The sequence below is a fragment of the Schistocerca cancellata genome, chromosome 5, assembly GCF_023864275.1.
Source record: "Schistocerca cancellata isolate TAMUIC-IGC-003103 chromosome 5, iqSchCanc2.1, whole genome shotgun sequence".
Classification (NCBI taxonomy): domain Eukaryota; kingdom Metazoa; phylum Arthropoda; class Insecta; order Orthoptera; family Acrididae; genus Schistocerca; species Schistocerca cancellata.
In genome coordinates this window covers 492,960,046-492,979,987 of record NC_064630.1, presented here as the reverse complement: position 1 = coordinate 492,979,987, position 19,942 = coordinate 492,960,046, and the positions used below count along the sequence as shown (strand labels likewise).

Sequence of the window (19,942 nt, the reverse complement as noted above, 5' to 3'; positions counted from 1 at the left end):
ACGAGCTTCCACACAGTAATATGTAAATAAAAGGTTTACTTCTCCTTTTTTCATTTATAGCTAGCATGAAGCCATACACGGTTTGTTGTCATACGTGCAAGCAACAAGTCATGTAATCTGTTCAAAAGCATGCAGTATATGGAACCATTTGAATTTTATGGGCATCAAAATCCTTAAAATAGGAAACAATTTTTGCTTTACATTTGGCTTTGCTCATAGAAATGATACTTTTGTGTCCCTGTGACTGCTATGGATTTATAAAACTTTTTGCTAAACTCCTTTTTTAGGCTACATGCTCATGTTCTTCATTTGTCACACAAAAGTGATTGATGACATATATGCTTTACACCACTCAAACAACTGGAATGAAGTTAATATTTGATCAAGCTGTGCTTCCACAACTGATTAATATGAATATTAAAAAAACCTCTCTAACTATTACATTACTTGGATTTATTAAGACACTCTTTTCTCTTTATTCAAACATCCTCGGGTGACAAAGTGGCACAAATGTGTCAGTGTCACAGTTTTACCAAGAACCTTATAAATGTTCAATGTGAGCACCATTTGTCACACAGCACACATCAAATCTATAGCCGAGTTCTTCCCACACGTTGATAAGTGCGTCTTCAGTGATTGTAGCAACAGCTGCTTCAATCCAGTTTCTTAATTCAGGGAGGTCTGCTGGTAGCAGAGGCATGTACAAACGATCCTTGATGAAGACCCAAAGGAAAAAATCACATGGCATTAGGTTGGGTGAACATGGAGGCCACGCAAAGCAAGCCCTGTCATTGGGCCCCTTGCAGCCTATCCAGACTTGATGTGTGCCATGTGACAAATGGAGCTCACATTGAACATTTATAAGGTTCTTGGTAAAACTGTGAGTTGCTCTTTCATTTGACATATCATTTATAACTGTAACTTTACTGTAATAAATATTATAAAGCGTTAAAACCCCGATATTCATTTATAAACACCCTGAACATATTAAGCAGAAAGTGCTTGCCTGCAACAGAAAAGGAGCTGCAACATCTGAATGTGGATGGCAGCTGGCCCTGGGGCAGAGGATCGGGATGAACTGAGAGCATGATGTAGCTCCCTCATAGTAAAGGCAGCATTGTAGCACTCATGATTTGGAGAAGAGAAGGGTATCGCCTGAGCCTCCGCTTGTTTCCAATGAAGGTAGGCAGGGAGATGATAGGACGAGCTAAAACTTGGAGATAGCAATAGGGTTCATGATGACATCGTGTGTTACTGTCAGGCAGGAAATTGGGGAATGGACTTTGGTTTCCCAGAGAGCTGTTAGATGATGGCCCACAACACAGGGGAAGAGGAGGAGCTGTTAAAAGAACTAGTAAACGAAATCCAGCTAGCTCTTTTTACCACAAAGAATGAGAAGAAACTTTGCATGCATCTGTTTATAATGAATGGCAGTTTGCCAACCTAGGATGACTGTTAAAAATGCGGAGAGCACGTCACCATGCACGAACTGCGTCGCTGCGTGCCTCAGCCCACCAAGGGACTGGGACACAACGTGGTAAAGGGGAAGTGCAAGAAATGGAACGTTCTGCAGAAGTAAGGATAATGTCCATGAGATATTCCGCCTGGTCACCACAACTGGGAAATCTTGTTCTTCGAAGGTCGCCAGGGAGGAGTAAAGCTGACAGTCAGCCTTAATAAGCTGTCATTTGGGAGTGGACACGGATGGGGTAGCAGTCAGGTTGGGGTAGCAGTCAGAAAACGGATAGCACACACAAAATGGTAACTCAAGCAGGTGTCAGAAAGAATGGACCACTCAAGATGATTGGCAAGCTATGCAGTGGAGGATAGGTCCAAGTGGGAATAATGGGAATAGCTGTGCGAGGAGTCGGAAATGATAGTGGGTGCTCCAGCATTAAGGCAGAAGAGGTTAAGTTGGTTAAGAATGTCAGCCAAGAGGGCACCTCTCTGATAGGTCCTGGGAGAACCCCAGAATGGATTATGAGCATTAAAGTAACCAAGGAGCAAAAATGGGGGAGGTAGTTGCCCAATAAGCTGAAGGAAGTCTGTCCTGGTGACATCGAATGACAGAGGGACATAAATGGTACAGAAGGAAAAAGTCAGGAGGGGAAGGAAAAGGCGAACTGCAACAGCTTGAAGATGGGTAGTCAGGAAGATAGGCTGACTGTGAATGTCATCCCGTATGAGCAGCATGACGCCCCCATGAGATGGAATGCCAACCTCAGGGGAAGGTCAAATGAACCAGTAAGAAATGTGAAAGCTCAAACCGGTCTTGAGGCCGCAATTTCGTTTCATGAAGACAGAGTACAAGGGGATGCTGCGATGCTAAAAGCAGCCGTAAATCCTCTTTGTAGGACTGAAGGCCACAAATGTTTCACTGGAGGAGAGTCTTGATGAAGAAGAGATGTAGAGGTGTCACCTCGGCAGCTGCCGAGTGGCAGCCTGTGAAGAGTCGCTACTGCAGGGCACAGAACTTTGTGTTTTAGTTTTCAGTTGACGTTTCTTATTGTTTCTAGTGAAATATTTCAGTAAAATCTTTATTCATTGTTTCAACTTCATTGAGTGTTACAGTGTCCACTTGAATTTTTGGTTTTAGCAAATAATTTTGCAAAGTTTTGTTGGTATTGGTATTAGCTGTGGTGTAGTAGTATTAACACAAGTAGTTGCTTTCTTAGAAGGCAGAGAAATTTGAGACTGCTATTGTTAGTTATGTAAGTAGTTCTACTGGTGTAACTGAACTTAGGTAATGTAGGCGTATAGTTTTCTTTTTCATTAACTGTAAAATTTTACCATTAGTGAGAAGTGTGGGCTCGGTTGTAGGTTTGTGAGTAGTGGGTTACGGTGTGGGATTTGTTCGAAGTATTTTCATTTGGGGGGGGGGGGATGCTGTGGGGAAGCCCGTGGGCATTCTAGTGAGATCCTCTCCTAGGAATGCGGAATGTAGTAGAAGTAAGTTGATAGAGGATCAAGAGCGTAAGATCTGTGCCCTTCAGGTGCAGTTACAATGAGCAAAGGAGGAATTAGATAGGTTGAGGAGGCTGAAGGGTGGTGGAGAATGGGAACTGGCAGTTGGCAAGAAGGCAGCAAGGAGGAGGTGCTATTCAGACAGCTATACTTCGCGTATGTGCAATAAATTTGACCAACTGCCAGAGTTGAGTGGAGAGGAGCCTCTTCTAGCTGTAGATTAGGGAACATGCAGCAGTCTTCAGCAGTTAGGAGGCCTAGGTTAGTTGAAAAGTCTAACAGAAAGAAGGTTCTGCTGCTAGGTAGTTCACATGGTACAGGTGTGGGCTAGCAGTTGCAGGAAGTGTTGGGGAGTGAGTACCAGGTTACCAGCATTGTGAAACCTAGTGCAGGGTTGGCTCAGGCAACTGACAGCATACAGGAGTTATGTAGGAATTTTACGAAGGAGGATCAGGTAGTGATAGTGGGTGGAGCAGGGAACAGTCGTGGTGGGGACAGGGAATATGATGTAGGTGGTGGCCTGTTAAAGATAGCAACTCAAACTAGTGGCACTAATGTGCATTTTGTGGAACTGTTTCAGTGTCATTATCATCCTAATTTTAATGCAGCTGTTAGGCACGTTAACTTGGGGCTGGGGAGGGCGCTGATGGCAGAGGGCATGGGTCACATTTCAGTGGTGCCAGTTGGGTCTATCAGTAGATCGGGTTTCACTAGGTATGGCCTGCACCTAAATAGGTATGGGAGAGGGTGACTGGCAAAGCTTATAGGTGTTAGTGTAGTGGGTGGTAGTGAGATCACTCGTGGAAAAATTCCTGTAATGGTTGGTGTAGAGCTGCACCTTTTTCGATTGATGTCACCTGATACGTATACATGCTTAAAGGAAGTCCCTCTAACTAAGGGCTAACCTTCAGAGGATGTCATGTTTCCAAGCAGAGAAGGAATTAGCATATTTCATCAAAATATAAGAGGTATTAGAGATAATGTTAGTGAACTGCTTATAGACGTTGACTCAGAAATTATTGGTATGTTGGAGCACCACATAAATAATTTGACAATTCAGAGGCTTCCTTTACCAGGATACTGATTATTTGGCTGTTTTTCGAGGAGTTCCTTGTGGGTGGGGGAGTGGCTATGTACGTAAAAAACAGAATTCCATTTGAGACCATAGATGTATCACGGCACTGCACTTAACAGACATTTGAATATCGTGCAGGGGCAGTTGAATTTAATGAAACTAAACTTCTAATTGTTGTTGTTTATAGGTCCCCTAACTCTGACTGCAGAGCATTTCTGCTCAAGAAAGAGAGGGTTCTTGATTCACTTTGAAGGAAGTACCGGAAATTAGTTATATGTGGTGACTTCAACATAAATTTTGTATTTGATGGTGCAAGAAAAAAGGACGTCGGTAGATCTCCTAAATTCGTATTATCTGATGCAGACTGTGTTTTTTTCAACTAGGGTGCATGGGAACAGTAGCACAGCCACAGACAATATTTGTATTCATTCTTCATTACCAGACGGGCATTCTGTTAGTAGAAGGGTGAATGGCCTTTCAGACCATGATGCACAAACACTAAAAGGCTTTTATAGTCAAACAAATATCACATATAGTTACAAATTATATAGGAAAGTTAATTCAATAGCAATAGAAAAATTTTTATACCTTATCAAGGAAGAAAAGTGGCAGGATGTTTATAGTGCCGGGAACATAGATGATAAATATAATGCTTTCCTTGTCACATTTCTCATGCTCTTTGAGAACTGCCTTCCATTAGAACGTTCTAAATGGGGTACTAGCAGTAATAGGCAGCCTGGGTGGCTGACTAGTGGGATAAGGATATCTTGCAGAACAAAGTGGGAATTATATCAAAATGTTAGAAGTAGTCACACTCAAGCTACAGTAGCCCATTACAAACAGTATTGAAAGGTGCTTAAAAGTGTTATTAGGAAGGCAAAGAGTATGCAAATAGAATAGCTAATTCACAGGATAAAATTAAAACCAGACGGTCAGTTGTGAAGGAACACAAGGTTGACGACAAAGTCAATTCGTAGTAGCCTAAATATATTTCTGTTACTGATAAATCAGATATATGTAAAGTATTTAACAATTATTTTCTGAGCATTGCTGGTGAATTAAATAAAAATTTAGTTTCTGCAGGGACTTATATAACTTTCTTGGCAAATGCCTCTCCGAGATTGATGTCTGAAATACTCACTCCTCTGTGATATAGACAAGGGGGAGATTGAGACAATAATTAAATCACTGAAGACTAAGGACTCTCAAGGTGCCTAGAAGAATATTAAAGTACTGTGCAGCACATGTTAGCCCTGTATTTAGCTATATTTGTAATTTTTGTTGCTTTCCTGAACGATTAAAGTACTCAGTTGTAAAGCCACTTTATACAAAGGGAGATAGGGATAATGCAGATAATTTTAGACCTATTTCTATGCCATCAGTGTTTGCTAAAGCTATTGAAAAGACTGTGTATGTAAGGATAATTGATCATTTTATATCACACGATTTGGTATCAAATGTACAGTTCAGATTTAGAAGACGTTTAACACCTGAATATGCTACATTCTCTTTTCTCTGTAAGATACTGGATGGGTTAAACAAAAGGTTTCAAATGCCAGACATATTTTTTGATTTAACTAAGGCGTTTCATTGCGTTGGGCACAAAATACTGATCCAGAAGTTGGACCATTATGGAATACGGGGGGCAGCTCACAATTGGTTCTCCTCTTACTTTAGCAACAGACAGCAAAAGGTCATTATTCACGATGTTGAGAATGGCTCTGATTTGGGGTCCGAGTGGGGTACGGTCAAGGGGGAGGGGGGGGGGGGGGGGGGAGTATCCCAGGGATCAGTGTTGGGACCACTCCTGTTCCTTATTTATATAAATGATATGCCCACTAGTATTACGAATAACTCTAAACTATTTCTGTTTGCTAATCACACTAGCTTGGTAGTAAAGGATGTTGTGTGCAACACTGGCTCGGTTTCAAACAATGCAGTTCATGACATAACTTCATGGCCTGTAGAAAATAAACTAACACTGAATCACAGTAATACTCAGTTTTTATGGTTTCAAACACAGAATTCACAAAACCTGACGTTTTAATTTCACAGAATGGGCATATGATTAGTGGAACTGAACAGTTCAAATTTCTGTGTGTTCAGATAAATAGTAAACTGTCGTGGAAAGCTCACGTTCAGGATCTTGTTCAAAGACTTAATACTGCCATTTTTACTATTCAAGCGGTATCTGAAGTGAGTGATCGTTCAACATGAAAATTAGTCTACTTTGCTTATTTTCATTTGCTTATGTCATATGGTATTATATTTTGGGATAACTCTTCCCATTCTAAAAGGATATTTTTGGTCCAGAAACGTGTGGTTCGGGCAGTAAGTGGTGTAAGTTCATGAACCTCTTGTCGACCCCTGTTCACTAGTCTGGGTATTTTGACATTGGCCTCTCAATATTTATATTCTTTATTGGCATTTCTTGTTAACACTATCAGCTTATTCCCAAGAATTAACCGCTTTAAGTCAGTTAATACTAGGCAGAAATCCAATCTGCATTTGGATCGCATTTCATTGCTATTATGCAAAAAGGTGTGCAGTATATTGCTGCATCTATTTTCAATAAGCTACCACTCGAATTCAAAAATCTTGGCAGTAATCCATGTGCTTTCAAATCTAAACTGAAGAGTTTCCTTATGGGTCACTCCTTCAATTCTGTCGAGGAGTTCCTTGAAAAATTAAGCTAATTCTTCATGTATTGTTGATTGCATTTACTTAAAATTATGGTTTGACTTTTTTCAGGTTATGAACATTTTATTTGTTATTACTTTTATGTTGTAATTTCATGTACTCACATGTTTCATGACCTTGGAGATTTGCTCCTCAATTTGGTCCTAAGGAACTTGACGTGTAAATAAATAAAAATAAAAGCAGGAGGTCCCTGCTCCATGGGGTCCATAGATGCATCAGCTTGCTTGTGCAATCAGGTCTGTGGAGTCCAATGCTGAAAAACAATTGGTGGCGCACACCAGTGACACAGATGCTGGCCAGGTTAAGGTATCATGTGGCAACACCACCGAAGAGGATCTTCGAGTCGGTTAAAAAGAAGACCATTTTCCTTTGGTGGACTTCTTCAAGCCTTTCCGGTTAGACGAAGACTCGGGTGTTGTTTGACTGGAGGGACATAGGAAGTCTTCACGGGAGTACTCCTCCTGTCCTTACCGGCCTACCACTTGAGGCAAGAGTCTGATGGCTTATTGTACAGCTGGATGCGGGGATGGCGATGCTACCGTGACACTGAGCGATTTCATAACCTCGGAGCTGAATTGGAGGTAGCATGTCTGCATGGCCATGTCCTTCATGGAGAGAGCGGGAACAAGAACAGTACTATATGTGCCAGATGGGAAACGCAGGGTTTATGACTAACCAATAATGTGCGAGCATCTGGGTAAGGTAATTTTTCCTTGACCGGATATCTTGGACTGCCTGCTCATAGAGATACACGGGAAAATACCGAGATTACCAGCATGGCCACCACTGCAGTTGATACAATGGGTAGGAGACGGACAATCGCGCTCGTGCGCATCCGTACTTCATGTTATACATTTGGCTGGGTGTCAACAAGACGTTTTAGTGTAGTTGAATCGATGACACTGATAGCAGTGCATCATGTTCAGAATGTATGGCCAGACTGTGATAATTTCATAGCCTGCTTTGATCTTGAATGGAAGTACCACTCTATCAAGGATGAACAAAGAGTAGGGGTGGGTACTAAGGAGGAATTACCTTTTTCATTACACGATGGATGGCAATGACACCCTAATCAGAGAGGTAAGCTAGGATTTCGGTCTGTGTTAGACTGCCAAGCAGCCTGGTGTAAATAACACCTTGGGAAGAAGTTCTATGGGCCTCAACACGAACAGGGTAGCCATGGAGAAGTGAGGCGGCAAGCAGTTGTTGTGCTAGAGAATCAGAATTAGTTTCCAAAAGTCAAGTGCCATTCTGTATACGAGAGAAGGAGTCACAGGGCTGGCAGTTGCATCTGCACCTTTCTGAATAATAAACGGATTTACTGTGGTGAAGGGCTGACTGTCTTCAGTATGTGAGACCAAGAAGAACTGTGGTGCAGCGGGAAGGGTCTTTGAATTACATTTACATTTCGTAGACGCCGATTGTGAAGATGAGTCACACAGTGCGAGAAAATCGTCCATTATTGCCATCATCTCCGATGGCGTGCTCCTTCCAACTGGAGGCCCCCTTCAAAAGAGGGCACACTCACCTTATACTGCCTTAGGTGACTGTTCACACCTTAAGTCACACCTCCCGAACACCTGACGGAGCGACCAATCGGCAATTTGGGAAGGTTGCAGCTCAGGCAATCATCCCTCCCTGGGCCTGGCCTGTACCAGGGGCTACATGCGAACCCTACCTGTCGACCTGGGGGTGGGAATTACGCGTTACCCAGTCACCTGTTATGCATCAGACACATGGGCCGGCCTTCAGGAGTGCACAGGGTGAAAGAAGAAAAAGAGGAACCTCAAACATCGAAGCAGAGGAACGAGAGGAGAAGGGCAAGAAAGAAAGGAAAAGGCAGAGAAAAACAATGGTTACACTGTTCTTACATCAGTGACAGACAATGCAGAACATTCCCAGTAACACCCCAGACATGTTCGCCAAGAGAGGGGAAAAAGAATAGCGAGAGGATAGACATGCAGCACAGAAGCGGAAAAATGCTGCAAAGGCTGGGGCCCCGTGGTAGCTGCTAAGTCGTGTTATGGCCATTGCCGTACAGCTCACATGTTTGCTGCATAAATACTTGAACACTTACCGGTACTGTTTTGTTTACAAATGCATAACAAACTAAATACTTCATAAAGACTTTTGGGCATTCAATGTCTTTATATTAGTGAATTAAAAAGCAAATTGTACCCCACCAGTAGCTTAATGTATTGGCTCATTGCTTGAAAAATTATAAAGGTATATACCAATCAAGTCAATTGCCAGAGCAATTATTTTCTAGTTACTGGAGAAATAACACCCTTTCTGCATTTACTCAACATCTTTGTTAGATATAACTAACATACCCCATTTTATATTTGAATAAATGAATAAAACTAAGACTTTTATTTATTCCAAGTATGGTACTCCAGCATTTCCTTTACTCCAAACAATGGTAAATTACAAATGTAATCAAGAAGAGCTTCCCATGAGACAATTCAAATTACACTGATTTTTTCTGTCACTAATTACTTCTGAGAACGATATGCCACAACACACAGCATCTAATAGGGTCTCGTAGCATCAAAGTGTTCAGACGAACTTTGGCACTGGGTTAGAAAATGGTTTTTCAGTAAGACTTTACATGATTCTGTATGGGTAACACAACAATATGTTCTCATCATAGCATACAAGGTGATTCTCAAAGATATGAAGATATTTTAATATGTTATTCTACAAGTAAAACTAAAGAAAAAAGTTCATATAAACATAGCTCTTCATTGTTTATTGATGGAGTTACAGCTAATAAAAGATTTTGCCTGAAATTTAGCAACTTTGCTAATATGACGCCATCGCAAAATTGTATGAGGTGAAAGTAAAGCACGATTTCCATTTATTTTAATGTTATCAGTCATGTGAATCTAATAAAACATATCCCAGACTGGTACCTGTAGTAGTTTTCCAGAACACTATGAATGCAATAGATAAAATGAGCAACAAAATCTGTTCGTACACTCCTGGAAATTGAAATAAGAACACCGTGAATTCATTGTCCCAGGAAGGGGAAACTTTATTGACACATTCCTGGGGTCAGATACATCACATGATCACACTGACAGAACGACAGGCACATAGACACAGGCAACAGAGCATGCACAATGTCGGCACTAGTACAGTGTATATCCACCTTTCGCAGCAATGCAGGCTGCTATTCTCCCATGGAGACGATCGTAGAGATGCTGGATGTAGTCCTGTGGAACGGCTTGCCATGCCATTTCCATCTGGCGCCTCAGTTGGACCAGCGTTCGTGCTGGACGTGCAGACCGCGTGAGACGACGCTTCATCCAGTCCCAAACATGCTCAATGGGGGACAGATCCGGAGATCTTGCTTGCCAGGGTAGTTGACTTACACCTTCTAGAGCACGTTGGGTGGCACGGGATACATGCGGACGTGCATTGTCCTGTTGGAACAGCAAGTTCCCTTGCCGGTCTAGGAATGGTAGAACTATGGGTTCGATGACGGTTTGGATGTACCGTGCACTATTCAGTGTCCCCTCGACGATCACCAGTGGTGTACGGCCAGTGCAGGAGATTGCTCCCCACACCATGATGCCAGGTGTTGGCCCTGTGTGCCTCGGTCGTATGCAGCCCTGATTGTGGCGCTCACCTGCACGGCGCCAAACACGCATACGACCATCATTGGCACCAAGGCAGAAGCGACTCTCATCGCTGAAGACAACACGTCTCCATTCGTCCCTCCATTCACGCCTGTCACAACACCACTGGAGACGGGCTGCACGATGTTGGGGCGTGAGCGAAAGACGGCCTAACGGTGTGCGGGACTGTAGCCCAGCTTCATGGAGACGGTTGCCAATGGTCCTCGCCGATACCCCAGGAGCAACAGTGTCCCTAATTTGCTGGGAAGTGGCGGTGCGGTCCCCTACGGCACTGCGTAGGATCCTACGGTCTTGGCGTGCATCCGTGCGGTCTGGTCCCAGGTCGACGGGCACGTGCACCTTCCGCCGACACTGGCGACAACATCGATGTACTGTGGAGACCTCACGCCCCACGTGTTGAGCAATTCGGCGGTACGTCCACCCGGCCTCCCGCATGCCCACTATACGCCCTCGCTCAAAGTCCGTCAACTGCACATACGGTTCACGTCCACGCTGTCGCGGCATGCTACCAGTGTTAAAGACTGCGATGGAGCTCCGTATGCCACGGCAAACTGGCTGACACTGACGGCGGCGGTGCACAAATGCTGCGCAGCTAGCGCCATTCGACGGCCAACACCGCGGTTCCTGGTGTGTCCGCTGTGCCGTGCGTGTGATCATTGCTTGTACAGCCCTCTCGCAGTGTCCGGAGCAAGTATGGTGGGTCTGACACACCGGTGTCAATGTGTTCTTTTTTCCATTTCCAGGAGTGTATATGTGAAGGTAAATGCATTGAACTCGGTGGAGACATTTTTGAACATTTATTGTGAATGTACTGTGAGATTGTACGTACATTGTACAACTTCCTTAACACTGAGTTTTGTTTTTTCCAGTTTAACATGAATTAACGTGTGATATGGTATTAACAAAACGCATAGTCCATATCAATTCAGGCACGCTAGGGAAGAATCTTACTTTCATAGTCTCAGATGTTACTGAATTTGGCACATGTTAAAACGGACTAAGTAACATATGTTTTTTGTTTTCTTCAAAAAAAATCTGCTCCAAGATACAGCCCTCCAAAGTTGACACTGCGCATACCATTTTGAAGATGTGAATTTTGGGGGAAAAAAAATGCTGTATCTCTGGAACAGTTCTAGATATTTTGTTGGAGATTTTTTATTTGGAAGATAATTGTTTTATGATTACATAGAAATTCTCCATTTGGACTTCTCTGTCACAGTTCTTGTGAACTTTTATATAATTAAGGAAAAAAATTTTGTCTTCAAAAATGCCAATCCATAAATTTTTTTTTTGATTAGTACCATATAGTTCTATATTTCCTGAAAAGGAGAGCTTCCACTTTTAGGTTCAACAGGTGTTATAAACAATTGCAATTTTTGCCACAGGCCTACATAAAACCTAATTTATTAACACGTTATCACATAACAGACTCATAAAAATCAAAACCCAGCCTTATTTAACATAATTTTAGTTTTGAAAGATGAGTAAGAGACTCGTTTTCAAGCATTTTAAATGGTTCCAAAATGTATGTGAAAGATCCAATGACTTAAAGGTTTCAATTTATACAACTTCTGTGCACTCTGTTTTGTACAGAAATCAGCCAATCAATGAACTAAAAATGTGTCCCACTGCTTCAGTATCTTCCTTTGATATAGTGATGTCTTCCTGTTGAACCAATAGGAACTGGAGCACTTACAATCATCAAAATATTGTGAACAGGAAGTGAGCACTGATGGCATTGTTGCTGTCCTTCAGCTGGAAACATACATCCAGCAGCTGGTTCATGTGGTAGCATAAAGTTCACTATAATTTCATTTAACTCAAAACTGGTGTCTATAATCTCTGCAGTCCACCAGTCACAGTCATCTACACAAGCTAAAAATGTCCCCCTTCTCAGGTTGTGAATCTGAATATTATCCTGCTATTTCTGAGGTGTTGGCCAAACAAACAAAATTTCTTCTTTCTTGCTCTTTAAAGTGTGTGCAATATGAGTTCGCCAATCACTCTTGAGTCCAAAAATGTGTCTTCTGAATTCTTTTCACAGGAGTAAGTTGTTTTAGATAATTCTTCTTTTTTCTGCCCAGGATTTTTTGATTTCCTCTCTGGACAAAAGAATGAGGGCTGTGGATGTGTAAGATTTCATGACTCATAAAATCCTCAGCATTCTGAATCACAGCTGTATTTGGTCTGGAAAGATTATGTTTTGTAGCATGGTGCTTCAGCAGGCCTCCTACACCATCACAAGGCCCCTTCCCATGACCAGTAGCACCGTATAACCAGTGAGTTGACACAAGTGACTTACTCAATTACAGCTGGTTACGACTTATAAAATGACTAAGAGCACCATCAGAAATAACGATGACCTTCTCTGGCCCTGTTTGCAGTTGAAGAATTTTGTGCATTGCTAGCAAAGCATGTGCTGAGTCATGTCCTGTGCCATCACTTATAACTGTAACAATTCTGGTCTTGTTTTGAAAATATGTCACTCCTGGAAAAATTGAAACCTGGTCATTACTCCAATGATACCCTTGTATTCCTTGTGGGCAGATTACAGACCATTTCTCAGCAAAATCACAGTGAAGCACTAAACATAGTTCTTCAGCCTGTACACTACCTTTCACTTCTGCAATGTGTTGTTGCGATTTCTTCAGATGCTGGGGTGTTACGCTTTCATTGACCATTTATCAAGCTCATCAATGACACTGCCAAGGCAACTGTTTTCTTAATTAATTTATTTTCCTCCCATGCTGGCTTTGCATATGTCATTTCTGCAGAGTTATCTGCTATGTCTTTCAGGCCAAGTGTCTGTAAAGACAGTCCTCCCTTTCCAGGGCAGTCACCACATTCTTGAAACAAACAAGCCACTGGCTTTACATCACAGACTACGAACAACTTCACACACCCAACCAAGAAGTCATATGTCACGTGCTCCAGTAAGTTCTTCAAAGTTACCATACAAAGTTCAAAATTCGCACAGTACACACACAAACAGACATCTCTAGGTGCGTGTAGAACTACCCACGTAGGTCATAGTGCATAAAATTTTGATTGTCCAATGTGTGAAGTTGTATAGTTGCTTTTATAAATTGCAAAAGTTTCTTTAATACCGTGAGTCATGTACCTCTTCACTTTCACAACTTTTTGACCTTCAACTGTTACAGTTGTAGTGTCTTTTTTGTTGGCACTCTGGTAAGAACAGTCCCATTTATCTTCCAGACAAAATGACTGTACTATTTGAACTTGAGCTTCTTCTACAGGATGACCATAATAGAGATCTGGTCTTCCAAAGACTCCTTTTACAGACCTCACATTTCTTGATTTGTCAACCAAGTAATTTGATGCTAATGGAACATGGTCCAAAATTGTTTTCTTTGAAAATGTCTCTGGAATAATAGTTAAAACTTGCACCTTTTCACTGTAAGATGCACAGTATTCAACAGCTGAACTGATATTTGTGAAAAATACCTGGCAAGAGGTGCAAGAGTGCTTTGGCTCATTTTCTTCTGAAGATGGAATTTCTACTTTGAAGATTGTGGACAGTTTTGCTGTCATGTACTCATCCACAGCTTTATTAATTTCTCTGCACTTTCTTGATGCATAGAGCTTATGACTCAACTTCACTGACCACATCTTAACAGGACTAATACCTACCTCTATAGTTGACTGATTCAGGGTACTGAATTTTTCCTCTATTGATGCAAAATCTACATCATCCGCACCTTGTTCAGATACTATCATTGTTATTATTCTGTCAAAACATTTAGAACACAAAAAGTCGTCACTGGAAACACCTTCACTTTGAAACAGAGTATTCAAATGAGAACACTTATTCCCAACCTGAACAAAGTCTGTTTTTTTTTTGTTTGTTTTATATATTACTCTTTTATGGATATGAAAAATAGAAAAGTGGAAGCTCATCTTTACAGAAAATTTAGTACTACATGGTACCAACAAACACAAAAATGCTAGCTTTTCTGGATTGACATTTTGAAAGAAAATAAAATCCACAAATTATCTAAAAGGTTTAGAACACTGCAGTAAAATAACTTTGACAGGTAAGTCCAAATTGAGGATTTCTTTGTAATCATAAAGCAATTATCTTTCAAATAAAATAAAAAAACACAAAATATCTAGAACTGTTGAAGAGATACAGCATTTTAAAAAATTTTCCAAAATTCGCATCTTCAAAATGGTGTTCGCAGTGTCATCTTCGGAGGCCTGTATCTCAGGGCAGGAAATTTTTTTTTTTTGAGAAAAAAAAACGGGTTTCTTCATTACTCCTGAATTTTAACATATGCTAAATTCAATAACATCCGAGAATATGAATGTAACCCCCTTCCCTAAAGTGATATGGATTATGCCAAAAGCAGATTATCTAACACATTTATTCAGTTTCAGTTAACATTATTACCATCATTAAATTCTCTACAACTTCTGTTGAAAACTATGTGCAATTGTCTGGATTAAAAAAAAAAAAAAAAAAAAAAAAAAAAAAAAAAAAAATTGGGCCAAGTAGTTAATAAATTAAAAATTTTATGAAATTATGCCTTTGCTTCTCCGGACGTTCTCGAAAATTATTGCAGGTACACATCTGGGACATGTTTTATTAGATTCACCAGATCAATAATCACAAAATAAATGGAAATCTTGCTTTACTTCACAATAAAGGATGACAGCCAAAAACAGTTGCAGGATAAAATTTTTTATTAAAATTCTTGACCAAGGTTTCGGTACATATAAATATACCTTCATCAGAAGTAAAATTTCTAAAATTACATCATGCAATGGAGAGTAATAAAAACAATTATGCCAAAGGCGTCGTCAGTAATTAAAACATCATCTCCATTTGTACAACATGTGTAATGGGCACAGGGTCAAAGCGAAGTTCTTGCTTGCTTTACTTTCACCTCATATAGTTTTGCAATGTTGTCATATTAGCGAAGTTACTAAATTTCAGGCAAAATCATTTATTAGCTGTAACTCCAGAAGTAAGCATTTGCGGACCTATGTTCATTTGAATTTCTTTTTTTTTTTCTTTCTAGTTTTACTTGTAGAATAACATATTAAAATTTTTGCATATCTTTGTGAATCACCCTGTATATGTACTTACTGCTTTTTATGGGAAATCTGCATTTCTTCTACATCCCCACCCCTCTTCCTGCACCACAGGTGGAACACACACCGAATGTCATAGGTGGAAATCTGTTCTGTAACTTGTGATCACTTTCTACACTCATCCAAGTAGATTTCCTCTACAAGACCTCAGTTGAATTCGCTTTCCAATCATCCTTTCCTCCACATGTGCAAGTTTCTTAAGGTATCCAGTACTTCTGAGAAGTTAGAAACATAGGAGAGAGGTACTTGCAAGAGTAAAGCTGATGGATTATATCGTAAGTCACGCTTATACAGCTCAATTAGTATAGCAACTGACTGTGAAAGAAATGTCCCACATCAGCCTCCCTGTGTGCCACACTGTTTTAATCTGCCAGGAAGTTTCATCCAGGTTTAGGTTTACCATGGTTCCCCTAAACTGGTTAAGGCAAATGCTGAGACAGTCTCTGGACTCTGAGGCATGATCCTTCTCCCACACTTTCCTTTGTTCTCTCTCATTTAAATTTAGTTCTTCCTGATAATGTCTTTTCCATTCTCCAAATGTCAAAATGATGTTCAGTTTTTAATTATGAGCTTACTCCCAGCCTGTTTCTCTCTGTATCTCTGGCTTACTAGCTCTTCTCTTCCATTGTCCCTTGTTAAATGTTGTTAACTGTAGGCTTTTCAATCTTGGGTTTCCAGCCTTCTTCCATGAAGTGCAACTTCCATGAAAGGTTCTCATAGAAGTACACACAACTTATTTCCTAAATATCCAGCTAAATGATTCTTGGCTTCCACCTCATGGATTCTCGTTAGTCATCACAAATTTCTTAGGTTTATTCAATTGTTTCCAAAATACTCTGCTGAACAATAGCAGTATGTCACAGGACAAGTTAGTGATGTTTATTTATTTTGTGAACCAAACAATCTAGATCACATTTGAACACTATGGCCAGTTTCAGCTGAATAAGACCACCTTCAGATTTAAAACAAAAATACGGGCTACCATCGCCATCAGCTGATGTTCAACATTAAAACTGTTTTAACAAAACACACGACCTGACACTGCTGCTAGCAGCTGTCCTCTACTCTCCAAATTGAATCACCCCTCCCCCCCCCCCCCACCTGGTTCTTGAATCTTACTTTTCATTTCATTTCTCCTCCTTGCAACCCATCTTTACTTTTCAATCTGCCTTCATCATCTCTCAACTTAAATTTGCACAGTGCTCACCAATGTAGGTTTACTATCTGTGACCTCATCCTCACTCTGATGCTTTCCCCTTCATTTTAATCTCCCCTTACCCTCACAACAGATGGGTTCACCTCAACCTTAATCTTTCACTTTCAACATTCCCCAATTATTCCTTTCTCCTCTGTGAGGAAGAAACAATTAGTTTTAAAATCTAGAATGTTGTATGTACTTTACATGTGACTATCGGGAGGAGTTAAATTTCACATCCTGAAAGAAAGTACTGGCAGCAATTCTATTTCACAATTTTACTGAATACACTACTGACAATTTTTAAATCAAGTGTGGTCTTCATGTTAAAGCCGAATATCTAGATATTTGCCCCCCTAATAATAACATATAAATAAAACAATACTGAAACCAAAGTAACCATTTCTAAGGAAAAACGGACTTTGACATATTGACCTACTTGATTTGTGTAGCTATAAAGACAAAATCTGACCACTGAGAGCTGGAAAAAAGGCACACAACATGTATGGCTATGTATGGTAACTAATAAGCTTCTTACAGGATGTTCACTTGGCAGTTAAGTGAGCCACTCCAAGAGAGGTGAGGTAGCATGTGAGGATACAGAGGAATATTTGATACAAGTTGTTGCCTTTGACCAGTGACGTAGGAAACATATGACAAACATTGTACGCTACTCGGCAACCATAATGTGATACCAATGGCCATTTATTTCAAATGGGCTAAGCTACAGATCAGATTGTCGCCATGTTTTTTTGCTTTCACATTTGTAGGCTTTGGCAACTCAAACAGAAGTGTCACCTTCCAAACTAATCAATTTCAGTTTCAGCTAAGTCTACCACCACAACCAGTCCCCCCCCCCCTCCCCACACACATCTGTTGGCTTTGCAACTCACACCCACACTGTCACCTTCCAACCTACCTTTGACCTTAGGCTAAGCGATTGATCAATCTGACATCAAAACCAAGTTTTTCACTTTCCCTGGCTTCACCAACTAACAACCAAACTGAGAAAATGCACCAAAAGGTGATGTCACACCGGCCATAATCATTACATCGGTGCTTAATGCCAACAACTAATATCAAATATTCACCCTGCCTCACATATGGCCCCATGGAATACAGTACTGCTGTGCTACATGTTATTCAAAATTTTTCATCTCATCACACTGAGTCGCACATTGCTAACTTGCGATACAGTCACAAAATAAAAATATGTTGCTAACAAAGCGCTCTATAACTCCCGTATAGTTCTCTCAGAAACCAACAATAATTTCGATTTTCCTTTCAATCATTATCAATATCAGATTTAACAACAGGCTCCAGACAAGTGTGGAATGTAGCTCCGGATGCAATCTGCAACCCAGTAAAGGCACCACATAGCACATAGCAATACATAGCACTGACTAGCTACTTTACAATGATCAAAAAATTATTCACTGTAAATTGCATCTGTGTTCCAAGTGACATTATAGAATGCTTGCCTGATACTGAGTGCACAGTCAGAAATAAGGATGATCTTCTAAGAAACAGAAACTACTTATAAACTAAAGATTAGGTTGTCCAAGTCACAGTAAGGAAGAAAAGTACTACATAAGCAGTTTATACTGAATATGTGAGACATCATTGGTAACTTGCACCTGTACGAAATGTTTTCCAGTCACTAAGGATTAAATTCACTGACTGTTCCTGTATAGGCCTATAAAACAACACAACACCAAGACGCTCTTTATTATACGATTTTTTGGGGTTTATTATGGGACTTTATCTTCAGTTTACACTGAAAAAGCAGTGGCAAAGAAAATGTCAAAATAAAATGAACATTTTTAAATTACGAATTTTACAGAGAGAAATGCGTAAACATGGCTTTTCTCTCTCTCTCTCTCTCTCTCTCACACACACACACACACACACACACACACACACAGTTTAATTTTTAAGGTAAGGAGTTCGACTTCTTACATTTGAATTCACGACGAATCTTGTCATAATTGTAAACAGGTGGTGGCAATACTTCGGAAATGTAATTTATGTATTTAAACAGACAGTGGGTGTTACTTGTTGGAAGTGGTGGTCACTACATCAACAAACATACCATCTACGTGTATAGTCCATAAAGTTTTCGAATATTACTAGCTATGGGTGCCCTACCAAACAGAACTCTTTTATCATCTTAGACGCTCAAGCAAGTTGGAACAGTAATGCTGGTAACCGCCTTTTCAGTGAGTCGTGTCCGTTGTAGTAGGCCTATATTACCAAAGCGCAAAACACGAATGATTCATGCATACTACACGTGAAAATGCGAATATTGTCCATGTAAACTCGCACTGGAAACAGACCGCATCCTAGAACACTGCTCTATTTAGAAAACGATTGTTCTACAAATCAGCCCAGCCATTGGGCCTTGAAAACATGTTAGAAAAAAAAGGGTCAATAATTATGACGATTCATACATATACACTTGTTACCATATCACATAACCTACACAAATACACAGTTACTATGACATTCTTGTGCGTTGTATCTCGATCTTAGTTGTGAAGCGCAGAAAAGACGACTGGTATAATTTTCTCACCTGGTAGTAACTGGAGTCCGCCATCTTGTTTCGCGTTAGACTTTCCTATGTTTCGGATACAGGTAAAAAAGTCAACTACGCTATATCAGTCTCATCTTACAGAGCTGCACATAATTTCCGCACTGCACTACGCCACAGTGTACACAAAACACACTGATGTTTTGACACGCACATAAATAAACAACACGCTGTTGACAGACTTCACTCCCCCTTCCGCACTGCACCAAACCTTCTTAGTTTCCTACGGTCCAATCAAATTACCTCGCCACTTACTACCGCTGGAACTGTCATCTGATTCGCTGCAATGTTGGCGGCCTCGTTCAGCATCACATCTGTGGACCGTCACACGTCTCAGTTCATATTGCGTCCACCAACTGGCTGATCGATGGAATGTCTATAGTTTGCCCAGACGCGCATAAACATAGGTTTGTCATGTTGCCAAGTATCACTGAATGTTGTCAGGAGATGCACAGTGTAAATATTTGTTTTCACATTGACATGAAAATATTTAAAACACTCTCACTAGGAATTACGCATTTCTTTTTACGTTTTCTATACTGACAGATGTGCTCAAGCATGTAAAAAAAATCAAAATTAGCACAGTGATGAAAACATAAGTATAAAGAGGATTCGGGTACCTAAATTTTTCCCTTTCACAGTTCCTTTGTGAAATGTGC

General features: G+C 40.6%; 1 protein-coding gene across 1 annotated transcript in view; it reads right to left on the bottom strand.

Annotated features, from left to right (window-relative positions):
* LOC126187703 (serine/threonine-protein kinase N) overlaps positions 1-19,580 on the bottom strand; it is a 347,916-nt gene extending 328,336 nt beyond the window's left edge. Inside the window, exon 1 of the mRNA XM_049928946.1 lies at positions 19,266-19,580. Within this exon, the coding sequence (XP_049784903.1) occupies positions 19,266-19,289 (24 nt within the window). The 5' untranslated portion in view covers positions 19,290-19,580. The remainder of the gene's footprint in view (positions 1-19,265) is intronic.
* Positions 19,581-19,942: the final 362 nt, after the last annotated feature.